At 35.0% G+C, this 13151-nt stretch overlaps 1 protein-coding gene across 1 annotated transcript in view; it reads left to right on the top strand.

The window, feature by feature from the left end:
- GABRA5 (gamma-aminobutyric acid type A receptor subunit alpha5) overlaps positions 1-13151 on the top strand; it is a 106582-nt gene that overhangs the window by 14096 nt on the left and 79335 nt on the right. Inside the window, exons 4-5 of the mRNA XM_072614582.1 lie at positions 1848-1915; positions 2036-2256. Of these exons, the coding sequence (XP_072470683.1) occupies positions 1848-1915; positions 2036-2256 (289 nt within the window). The remainder of the gene's footprint in view (positions 1-1847; positions 1916-2035; positions 2257-13151) is intronic.

The following is a 13151-nucleotide window of genomic DNA, read 5'->3' as shown; positions in this document are numbered from 1 at the left end:
GAGAGATTAAGTAACTTGACCAAGGTCACACAGTTTATACAGTATACAGCATACACCCAGATCTTTTGATTCCAAATGTAGTGTTCTTTCCACTACACCAAGCTATCTTTTGTGATTAACCCTTCAATGTTTCTTTAATATTCACATTAACTGGGTGACAGTTAATGAGAAAAAATAAGAATGTTATGTTTTCACATGTAAACCCCCTTTTCTACTCTACTTTGTATATGGAAACTCCCTGTCTCTCTTGATCTTTCTCCTTATCTATGTCTGTCTCCATCTGCCTGTCACTATTTTTCTGTCTTTCTCTTGCATTCATTCCCTCTTGCCTTCTCTTTCTTTGTCTTTTCCCCCATTCCTTCCTTCTTTCCTTTCTCTTTTTTCTATTAAATTCACTATAGAAATGATTGTGATACAAAAATAGTATGTGTATTTCCAGCAACAATTTCACTGAGTGAATTATGGTCTAAGATCTAAACATGTCTAAGCATGGACAAAGTACTTGACCAGAGAAAATTCAAATACAGCACATTTTAACTTGCTCCAGTGAAAAATGTAGATGCTTTCAGGAAAATGTTTTTCTCTTAAGATGAAGTTTACATCTTATTCAGCATTAGCATTTTAAAGAGTAAGATGTACCTTGGGGAATTGACTGCCATTCTCCTCATTCATACTAGGAAGAATTTAAATATGATCTTTGATGATATTTCCTTCTTCCTAATGTATTAAGATATATACCATTGAATTCTAAAACTCCCAGGCTGAAATGTTTATATCTTTACTAGATCAGCTGGGTAAACCAAATAGGGATGGGACTTCTTGACCTCCTGTATGATATTACTTGCATTAACAGACAGAAATAGGGCCCAGGACACAATTAGCCAGTATTAATTATGGTCAGAGGACATCTGGGATATTTGTTGAGCTTTGCATCTAAACATAAGAGTCACCATCAGGAACCTACTGAATTTACTTATCGCTGTGAGATTTGAGTTTTCCCAAAGTTTTCCAGGGGAAATTCAAGTTTCAGGAGAGATGTCTACAATTATATCAGAACTTCTGATGGAGGGCCCAAATCTAAGTCTTTTGCAGGAAACCTTCTAGTTTTCTAAGGTAACCCCAGAATACACTTCCTAACAATAATCATGGGAGCTATAAACCCAGCAGGGGTTGAAGCAGAATGCCCTTCATTGTGTGAAAGTACCAACCTAAAATGTTTTTATCATTGACCATCATTCAAGTCTCTATTTCTTAGTACATAGTGATTGTATCATGAAATGTACAATGTAACATTACATATAAGAAATTGTATAAACTTTCCTTTTTATTACAGATACAATAGTACCATATTATAGTATGTAGATACAGTATAGGACTTGGAACAAGGGAGATCTGGATTTGCATCCTATCTTTATCACTGGCTAACACCATCAGCAAGTAAATGAATCACTCTGCTTTTAAGGCAATTCTTTAAGATATGTATATACATATATACATATATATATGTATATATATATATATATACACACACTAAGTTATGGAAAGCATTGTATAAATGGAAGGATTCCCCAGTCCTGTGATATAACTGACCCTTGATATATTGACAACTTGTCATTTTCTGAGTTGAAATATATACTTTCTATATTTCAACTCAGAAAATGACAAGTACTAGGGTTAGTACACATTTCAGTTTGGAAAAGAAATACAAGGGATTAAAATAAATTATGATACTCCTGGAAGTTAGAAGATGAGTTATTTGTTGATGGGAAAATAAAATATGTCTTCATTATTTAACTGTTCGTCCTTATGCTAATGACTAAATTAGGGTTCATGTTTCTATATTTCAGAGAGAATAACTCAGGTGAGAACAGACATCTATGTTACCAGCTTTGGTCCAGTGTCTGACACAGAAATGGTAGGTTACGGGGCATGGACCTTACCAAGCCCCAAACTACAGTCAAATGTTAAATTATAATATCTCCAGGGGAAAGATTAATTGCAATATAATAACCCTAATTCACTTTCTTTGGCTTAGGAGTATACCATTGATGTATTTTTCCGACAAAGCTGGAAAGATGAAAGGCTTCGTTTCAAAGGACCAATGCAGCGGCTCCCTCTCAACAACCTTCTTGCTAGCAAGATTTGGACTCCAGACACATTCTTTCACAATGGAAAGAAGTCTATAGCTCACAACATGACCACACCTAACAAGCTCTTAAGGCTAGAGGATGATGGTACCCTGCTGTACACCATGAGGTAAAAGCTCGTTTATGTATCTCTTTAGATGCTGACATTTTGGAGAGTTCCTTCTTAACATCACTCATCTCTGGAGCCCTTTGTTTCTCCTCCAGGGAAAGCAGACTAATTTCTCATTATTTTTGTGTTTTGAGTTTCTTTAAGATTGAATAGTGAGTATCACTCAATAAATGCAGCATCTCCTATAAAGCCTTTCCATGAGAAGTAAATATAGAGAGGCAGTTGGGTATCAGAGAGAAGGGAGTACTAGACTTTGAGTCAGAAAACCTGAATTCAAAATTCTCCCTCAGACACTAACTGTATGACCTGTATAACAGTTGTATGACCCTGAAAAAGTCATGTTAATCTCTTTCAGTTTTAGTTTCCTAAGTGGTGATAGTAATAGCACCTACTTTGTAGGGTTGCTACAAGGATAAAAAAAAGATAACATGTGTAAAGATCTTTGAAAACTTTAAAACACTGGATAATAATAATTATTATTGTTAATTATATGTGGGATGACCACTGGGCATACAACCCTGTTAGTAACTACTATGAATGCACAGTCAGTCAGGTCCTCTTCTTTCAAGTCTCTTACATCCTAGATCAAGCTGAATTTAGTTTAAAGATTCCATTTTTACTCATATATACTTCTCATAGAATCTTAGAACTGGAAAGACCTTAGACTTTTATGGAATTATAGAAATGAAAGATTCAAAACAGAAAGAAATTTAGACCTCATCCAATTTATTCTCATTTTATACATGAGAAAACTGAGCCCAGAAAAAGTAGGTAACTTCCCTAAGTTTGCTTGCTCTTACTTACACCTACACCCAGGGCATTTAGGAAAGAGAAAAATTTATCAATTGAATAATTATTAGATGGAACTCACCACTCACATTCTAGTGCTTTTCCTATTGCCATCACAATAGTTTTCATGGGTTTTCTAAGTCGGGTAGGTAGTGCAGTGGATAGAGTGCCTGGCCTGGAGTCAGGAAGACCTGAGTTCAAATTTGACCTCAGATATTTACTATGTGATGCCGGGCAAGTCATTTAGCCTTATTTATCCAAGTTTTCTCATATGTAAAATGGGGATAATAATGGCACCTACACAATCTCCATTTGCCTTTGTTTTCTCATCTATAAAAAAGGATAATAGAAGCACCGACCTTTTCAGAGGGTTGTTGTAAGGATCAAACAAAATAGCAATTGTAAAGCATTTAGCACAATGCCTGGCAAATAATAAACACTATATAAATATATATTATATAAATATAATTATTATTATATTTTAATAAGGAAATATTACAAGATCAATAAGTTAAGTTTTCTTGAGTTATTACAGATTCAGTATTCTTGGTGTGTGTATTTATTTCTTTAGTTACAAGACTAACATTAAAAAGATGACCTAGATTAAATAGAAAAGGCATATGTCATTAATTATGCCTGCTTTTAAGACTATAGGAACCAACTTAAATTTGTTTTCCAAAGAGAATTTTTAACATCTTACTTCTATGATCTGATAATATTTTCATACTAGATATAAATCTGATTATTTCGAATCTGAAATGATCAAACTTAATTTAATACTGTGAATTGTTCACTGACTGAGTACATCTATCACTACATCAAAATCAATCAATTGAACAGAGAGATTACAAGATTAACAAGATTTTTAACAAGATTTTTACGAAGAGAAGGAGAAAAAGTGTAAGAAAAGTAAATGAAAAACCTATGACCTGAGAAGATACTTTATACACTTAAAATTGGAAGCTGTTGAATTCCTGCCCTTTATCTCATAATCTCACACAAAAGGATGAGAATCTTTTAAAATGGATACTTGATCTTTTGAAAAAAGAATTATAGTACAAAAAGAATATTAAATAACCAATACCTCAAGGAGATTTTGATTTTCTCTATTACATTTCCATTGTCTTAGATTTTTAATTTACCTTTCTCGCCCAGAGAAAGGAAATGTGGTTTAGTTACAAAGAAAAAGGGGCATTTTCAAAAGCTCTAGATTTTACTGCTACCTTCTTACTTCTCCCATTAGAAAGCTATGTTATCCCAGGCAGATCACTATCCATCTCCAGGTCTAACTATCTATCTTCCTTTGTTTAGTAAGAGCATTTGAATAGAGCTCAGAGCTCCCACTGACACCAAATATTCTTTAAATTCTGACTTCTCTGCCGTAAGTGATACCTGACAAATCCGTAAATGTGGACAACTGTTAAAAAAAAAGTGAGTGAAATATGAGCTTGATACTCAAATTATATATAAAAAAGTATTTTTCTCCTGGGACCATAACTATTATATTAAGAGATAGGCAGAGCAATAGCATGAAATTAGTGCTTTGATTTTCTAAACAAGATTTTACTATAAAAAAATTTGAATTCATTGGCCTATATGTATTTATAATCCCCTTGCCTAGGAGTGCATGTGGATTTAGACTCTAGAAATGCACTAGAACTGTGAATGAGGTTGAAGCCTATCCCTGAAGGTCATAAGCACTCAGGGTCAGGAATCTCCAATCAAATGGTTATGAAAAACCTCCACACAATCCTCTTTTTCCTGCCCCCACCCACTCTGGTCATGAATAGATAGATTCTATATACATCCCATTAGGACAGTTACTGAATTATCCTGCCTTTGCATTCTTAGTGCTTAGCAAAAGTGGTAGCTTAATAAATGTTTGTTGAATAAACACTATTAATTCACTGCTTCTCCCAATTTCCATCAAACAATAAACATTTATTAAGTGCCAATTATGTGTCTGGCACTGGGGATACAAAATGAGGTAAAGGATAGTCTCTGCTCTGAAGAAACTTACAACCACATGGAGGAAATAACATTCAAATGCATATCTACAGGTGGCAGACCTTGCTTTATTACTTTTCACTTTATTCTGCTTCTTAGATATTGCATTTTTTAACAAACTCAAGGTTTGCAACCACCCTGGATTGAGCAAGTCTATTGGTGGCCATTTTACCAATGTGCTTACATCAAAATTTTGTGTCAGATTCTGGTAATTTACACAATATTTCAGACTTTTTAATTGTTATTTTAATCTTTACAGTGGTCTATAGTCAGTGGTCTCTGATGTTAATATTGTAATTGTTTTGGGACACCATGAATTGCACACATATAAGACAGTGAACTTAATTGATAAATAGTGTGTGTCTTCTGACTATTTAACCAACTGAGTTATTCCTTATCTCTCTTTCTCTACTCCCTGAGACATAACAATATTGAAATTAATACCAATGGCCTCTGGGTTCAAATGAAAGAAAAAGTCAATTGATGTGGCAAACTTCATTGTTTTCTTATTTCAAGAAATTGCCACAGTCACCCCAACCTTCAGCAACCACAACCTTGATCATTCAGCAGCCATCAACATCAAAGCAAGACCCTTCAACAGCAAAAGAGATTATGACTCTCTGATGGCTCAGATGATGGTTAGCATTTTTTAGCAATAAAGTATTTTTTATTAAGGTATGTAAATTGTATTTTTTAAACATAATACTGTTGCACACTTAATAGACTACAATATAATGTAAATATAACTTTTATATGCACTGGGTAACCAAAAAAATGTGACGCATTATTTTGTAATTCCCTTTAATGTAGTGGTCTGCAACTAAACTCATAATATCTCTGAGGAATGCCTCTACAAAACAGCTATATATAGGTAAAATAAAAGATGATTAACAGAGCGAAGGCACTAGAATTAAGAGGGGTTGGAGAAGGCTTCCTGTAGAAGGTATGATTTTAGTTGGAACTTCAAGCACGCTAAAGAGGTCACTTATTCTAGAGTTGCGTTGTCTGAAACATAATTCATCCACAGAATTTTCTGTAGCTACTGGGGTAGCTAGGTGGCACAGTGGATATGGTGCAGGGTCTGAAGTTAAGAAGACTCATCTCTCTGAGTTCAAATCTGGCCTCAGACCCTTACCATTATTGGTCTCAGATACTGTGTGACCCTGGGCAAGTCACTTAACCCTGTTTGCCTCAGTTCCTTATCTATAAAATGAGCTGGAGAAGGAAATGGCAAAACCACTCCAATATCATTACCAGGAAAACCCCAAATGAGGTCGTGAAGAGACAGACACAACTGAAAAGACTGAACCACAACAGAATCTTTGACACAAGATGGTAGGCATATTTCCAAAAAAGCTTAACATGGAAAAAAATGGTTTCATCTTTGAAAAATGGGCATATTTGTGAAGGCTAGTGTATCTCTATGTCCTTTTGTTTTTCAAAATGTAGTTTTATTTGTTCATTTAAGTATTTCATAATTATACTTAAAAATAATATTTTTTAAAAAAATTATGAGATCCAAATTCTCTTCCTTCTTCCCACCCCTCTCTATTCTTTGAGAAGGCAAACAATTTGATATTAATTGTACATGTGAAGTTATCCAAAACATATCATCTAATTAGCCATCTTGCAAATGAAAACAGAAGGAAAAAAAAGCAGAAAGTTTAAAAAAAGAATGCTTCAATCTGCATTCAGATTGTTTTCTTTCTGGAGGTGGGTAACATTTTTCATCATGAATCCTTTGAAATTAGCTTAGATCATTGACTTCATCAGAGTAGCTAAGTCTTTCAAAGCTGATCATCCTTGTAATATTCTGTTGCTGGGCAGAATGTTCTCCTGGTTCTGCTCACTTCAGTTTTTATCAGTTCATAAGTCTTCCTGAGCTTTTCTGACACCAACTTGCTTTTCATTTCTTATAGCACAGTAGCATCCCATCACAATCATATACCACAATTTGTTCAGCCATTCATCAATTGATGGGCATCCCGTCAACTTCCAATTCTTTGCCACCACAAAAATAATTGCTATAAATATTTTTGTACAAATAGGTCATTTTCCATTTTCTTTGATCTCTTTGGGATATAGACCTAGCAGTGGCATTGCTGTGTTAAAGAGAATGTGCAGTTTTATAGCTCTTTGCCAAATTGTTCTCCAGAATGGTTGGACTATTCATAATTCCATTCATAGTTGCATTAGTGTCCAATTTTTCCACATCCCCTCCAGAATTTGCCATTTTTCCCTTCTGTAATGTTAGCCAACATGATAGATATAAATTGGTTTTTCAGAGTTGCTTTAATTTTCATTTCTTTAATCAATACTGATTTAGAGCATTTTTCATATGTCTATTGATAGCTTTGATTTTTTTCTTCTGGAAACTGCCTGTACATATTCTTTTACTATTTATCAACTAGAAAATTGCACTTATTTTTTACTCATTTGATTTAGTTCCATATATATATATATATTTAAGAAATGAAGCTTTTATCAGAGAAACTTCCTATAACTTTTTTCGTTTCCTATTTTATTTCTATCTTTGCCTGTATTAGTTTTGTTTGTGCAAAAGGTTTTTAATTTCATGTAATCAAAATTATCTATTTTATTTGCTGTGTTCCTCTGTATGTCTTGTTTGTCATAAACTTTTCCATTATCCATAGATCTGATCCATAGATCATACAATTTTCCATGCTCTCCTAATTTACATATGATATCACCCTTTATGTCTAAATCATTTATCATTTTTGGCATCATCCAGGTATACAGTATGAGATGTTTGTCTACGTCTAGTCTCTGCCAACTGCTTTCCAATTTTCCCAGGAATTTTTTGTCAAATGGTGAGTTCTTATCCCAAAACCTTAGATCTTTTGATTTATCAAACATTGCATTACTATGGTCATTTACTACTGTATTATAAACCTAATTCATTCCACTGGGTCATCACTATTGTTTTGATTATTATCACTCTGTAGTATTGTTTGAAATCTGGACTTGCAAGACCACTTTCTTTCACATTTTTTTCATCGATCCCCTTGATATGTTCGACACTTGTTTTTCCAGAAGAATTTGTTTACTATATTTTCTAGCTCTACAAAACAATTATTTGGCATTTTGATTGGTGTGGCAATGAATAAGCAAATTAACTTAGGCCTTGTTGTCAGATTCTGGTTTCTAATCTACTGTGTTATCTACTTCCATTTTTTGGAATTCATTTCATTTACAGTTTTGATAACTGTGTATATTTCTATTGGTCTTCTCTCTCTCTCTCTCTCTCTCTCTCTCTCTCTCTCTCTCTCTCTCACACACACACACACACACACACACATACACTCTCTCTCACTCCTTCTCCTCCTCCTCTTCCTCCTCTAAAGTCTGTTTTGTTTCTAACCACTGACTTCTTTTATCAGATTTCCCTTTTATCACCTCATCCCTTTACTTTATCACCTTTTCCTCCTACTTCCCTGTTTGGTAAAATAGATTTCCATGACTAATTGAATATGTATGTATGTATGTGTATGTGTATGTGAATATATACATATATATCCCTCTTTGAACCAATTTAGATGTGAATGAAATTCAAGTGTGTTCCCATTCCCCCCACCATTTTCCCCTCTACTGTTAAAGTTCTTATTTGCATGTCTTTTATGTGAGATAATTTTTCCCATTCTTCCTCTCTCTTCCCCTTCTCCCAGTTCATCCTTCTTTCTTATCTATTCCTTTTTTCACATAATCTCAACACAACTGCTCTCTTTCCATGACCTCTTTTCAGTAAAATTCTTCTAACTATCCTAATAATGATAAAGCTATTAGAGGTATCATATATCATCTTCTCATATAGAAAGTTTAACCTTATTGCATCTCTTGTGGTTTCTCTCACATCTCTACCTTTTTATGCTTCCCTTGAGTTTTGTATTTGAAAGCCAGATTTTCAATTCAACTCTGTTCTTTTTATTAGGAATGCTTGAAAGTTCTCTATTTCATTAAATATCTATTTTTTCCCTTCAAGGATTATACTCCATTTTTGGGGGGGATAGTTTATTCTGTGTTGTAATCCTAACTCTTTTGCCTTATGGAATCTCATATTCTAAGACCTCCATTCCTTTAATAATATAGTAGCTGCTATATATTATGTGATCCTGATTGTGGCTCTCTGGTATTTCAATAATCTCTTGTTGACTGCTTGTAGTTTTTTCTCTTTAACTCAGAGGCTCTGGAATTGATCTTTAATATTCCTTGGACTTTTCATTTAGAGATATCTTTCATATGATGTTTGGCAGATTCTTTAATTTCTGTTTGATCCTCTGGCTCTAGGATATCAGAGTAGTCCATTGGACCAATTCTGCTACTATTTTTAAATTTTAAATGTTTATTTATTTATTTTTGGTTTTCAACATTCATTTCCACAAAATTTTGATTTCCAAATTTTCTCCCCATCCCTCCCCTCCCCCTATGCCATAACACCATGCATTCTGATCACCCTTTCCCTCAATATCCCCTCCCTTCTATCACACCCCTGCCTTCCCTTATCCCCATCTTCTCTCTTTTCTTGTAGGGCAAAAAAGATTTCTATACCCCATTACCCATATTTCTCATTTCTCAGTTGTTTGCAAAAACATTTCTCAACATTTATTCCTAATACTTTGAATTCCAACTTCTCCCTCTTTCTCCCTACCCGCCCATAGTCCCTGAGAAGGCAAGCAATTCAGTATAGGTTATATATGGGTAGTTTTGCAAAAGACTTCCACAATAGTCATGTTGTATAAGACTAATCATATTTCCCTACATCCTCTCCTGCCTCCCATTTATTCTATTCTCTCTTTTGACCTTGTCCCTCCACAAAAGTATTTACTTCTAAATACTCCCTCCTCCCATTTGCCCTTCCATCATCCCCCTCACCTTTCTTGTCCCCTTCTCCCCTACTTTCCTGTAGTGTAATATAGATTTTAATACCAAATTTAGTTAGCATGTTGTTCCCTCCTTAAGCCAAATGTGAAGACGGTAAGCTTCGCTTTTTCCCTCTCCCCTCCTCCCTTTTCCCCTCCGTTGACTAAGCTTATTCTTGCCTCTTTTATGAGTGAGAGTTTGCCCCATTCCATTTCCCCCTTTCTCCTCCCAATATATTCCTCTCTCACCTCTTAATTTTATTTTTTTAGATATCATCCCTTCTTATTCAACTCACCCTGTTCTCTGTGTGTGTATACACACACACATATATGTATGACATATGTATATATGTATATATATATATGTTTGTGTGTGTGCATAATCCCTTCAACTACCAAAATACTGAGAAAAGTATCAAGAGTTACAAATATTATCTTTCCATGTAGGAATGTAAACAGTTCAACTTTAGAAAGTCCTTCACAATTTCTCTTTCCTGTATACCTTTTCATGCTTCTCTTGCTTCTTGTGTTTGAAAGTCAAATTTTCTTTTCAGATCTGGTCTTTTCATCAATTGTATATCATTGAATGACCATTTCTTCCCCTGAAGTATTATACTCAGTTTTGTTGAGTAGGTGATTCTTGGTTTTAATCCTAGCTCCTTTGACTTCTGGAATATCATATTCTAAGCCCTTCGATCCCTTGATGTAGAAGCTGCCACATCCTGTGTTATCCTGATTGTATTTCCACAGCACTGGAATTGTTTCTTTCTAGATGCTTGCAATATTTTCTCATTAACCTGGGAACTCTGGAATTTGGCTACAATATTCCTAGTAGTTTCTCTTTTTGGATCTCTTTCAGGAGGTGATTGGTGGATTCTTTCAATATTAATTTTACCCTCTAGTTCTAAAATATCAGGACAGTTTTCTTCAATAATTTCATGAAAGATGATGTCTAGGCTCTGTTTTTGATCATGGCTTTCAGGTAGTCCCAGAATTTTTAAATTGTCTCTCTTAGATCTATTTTCCAGGTCAGTTGTTTTTCCAATGAGATATTTCACATTGTCTTCTATTGTTTCATTCTTTTGGTTTTTTCTGTAATTTCTTGCTTTCTCTTAAGGTCATTAGCTTCCATCTACTCCACATTAATTTTTAAAGAACTATTTTCTTCAGTGAACTTTTGAACTTCCTTTTCCACTTGACTAATTTTGCTTTTTAAAGCATTCTTCTCCTCTTTGGCTTTTTGGACCTCTTTTGCCATTTGAGGTAGTCTATTTTTTGAGGTGTTTGTTTCTTCAGCAATTTTTTGGGTCTCCTTTAGCAAGTTCTTGACTTGTTTTTCATGGTTTTCTTGCATTGCTCTCATTTCTCTTCTTAATTTTTCCTCCACTTCTCTTACTTGATTTTCAAAATCCTTTTTGAGCTCTTCCACGGCCTGAGATCATTACGTATTTATTTTTGAGGTTTCACATGCAGAAGCCTTCCTCTGAAGACCTAAATTGTTCCTTCTCATTCAAAAGGATGGAAGAAAATGCCTGTTTGCCAAGAAATTAATCTTCTATTGTCTTATTCTTTTTCCATTTTTTGAGCATTTTCCCAGCCAGTTACTTGACTTTTGAGTTCTTTGTCAGGGCTGAACCCAGGGATGAGATTTAGATCAGATTTAGATCAGTTGCTCAATTACTCCAGGTGGAGTGCTCCAAAAATGGAAGCTACCACTGCAGTGGCTGGTGCCTGGTGCATCCAGACTGTGCCCCTCTCCTGGGTGACAGAGCCCTCCCACTGACCTTTGAAGCTCTCTGTGGCATTTTGGGGTTGAGCCATCTTGGAACTGGTGCTGGTGGCTCCCTGAAGTCTGTTCAGGATCCTGTACCTGCCACATCAGGTTGTGCTATGTACTTCCTGGGCTGTGCCTCAATTCTGTTTTTTTTAAGGAGTACTTTTCATTAGTGATTTTTTTTGTAGCTTTTTCTATTTGACCAATTGTGATTTTTAAAGTAGTGTTTTCTTCAGTATGTTTTGTCTCTCTTTTACCAAACTTAATTATTTTCTAATAATTTTCTTGCTCTTCTCTCATTTCTTTACCTAATTTTTCCTCTACCACTCTTATTTGATTTTGAAAATATTTCTTTTTATTTCTTCTGGGAATTCTTGTTGGGCTTGTGTCCATTTCATTTTTTTTTCTTTTGAAGCTTTGATAATAGCTGTTTTGATTTCAGTGTCTTTTGATTTGTGTATTGATTTTTCCCTGTCACTATAGTTGCTTTAATTCTCAGGGGTTTTTTGGTTGTGTGTTGTTGACATTTGTTCATTTTCTCACCTTAATTCTTGATTTTGAACTTCATATAAAAATCAGACTCCATTCCTCATGTTGGAGGTGGATGACGTCTCAAGCTCAGGTTTGTTTGTTTGTTTGTTTTTTTCCCCCAGTTGTTTTTGGAGCTACTTCTGGGAGTTTGAAATTTTTGGTGCTTCCAAAGTGTTATTATCTAGGGAGAGATCTGGTCACTGCTCTCTTGGTCTTCACTCTGGACCTTACCCAAAAGGGCTCCTGATCCCTTGGGATTGCAATTCATATTGCTCCTCAGAACCCTGTTCCCTTGGGACTGGAAGTGATACTGTTACTCAAGGTCCTTGATCCCACGTGAGAAAAAGTGATACTGCTCATCACAGCTTCTGCTCCCACTAGAATAAAAATGCTCCTCTCTATCCTTGAACCCTATATAACCCAGAAGTAGGTATAGGCAATGGGGTTTTTTCCTGAATCCAATCCTAGTGCAGGCTTCCTCTATAATCTCTTTCTGACCAGGTCACAGGTCCTCTTATCAATTTTGGCTTGAGAGTTTCTTAAGCTACTGCTGCTTTTGGTGCCTCCACCTAGTCCCATCACTGGTGTTTCAATCATGTGTCACAGATCTCTTTTTTGGACCTCCTAAGTTGTCTTGGGCTGGAACAATGGCTTGCTCTCAACTTTTGTTGATTCTACTACTCCAGAATTTTGATTTGATGCATTATTTTAAAGTTATGTAGAGAGGAATATTGGGAGAGCTCTGCTGAGAGTTTTCTCTACTCTGCCATCTTGGCTCCTCCCTGTGACTTTCTTTTTAAAAAGAACTTCATTTTCTAAATTTCTATTCAAAACACTTAAAAATGGAATTTCTACAGCAGTGTCAACTGAAAAGCTTTGAGAAATATAAATAATTTCTTTTCTATTTAGATTAGTAA

The sequence above is a fragment of the Notamacropus eugenii genome, chromosome 5 (genome assembly GCF_028372415.1).
Source record: "Notamacropus eugenii isolate mMacEug1 chromosome 5, mMacEug1.pri_v2, whole genome shotgun sequence".
In the NCBI taxonomy this organism is placed as follows: domain Eukaryota; kingdom Metazoa; phylum Chordata; class Mammalia; order Diprotodontia; family Macropodidae; genus Notamacropus; species Notamacropus eugenii.
The sequence above is the reverse complement of the archived record's forward strand: the minus strand, read 5'-3'. Positions and strand labels throughout refer to the sequence as shown.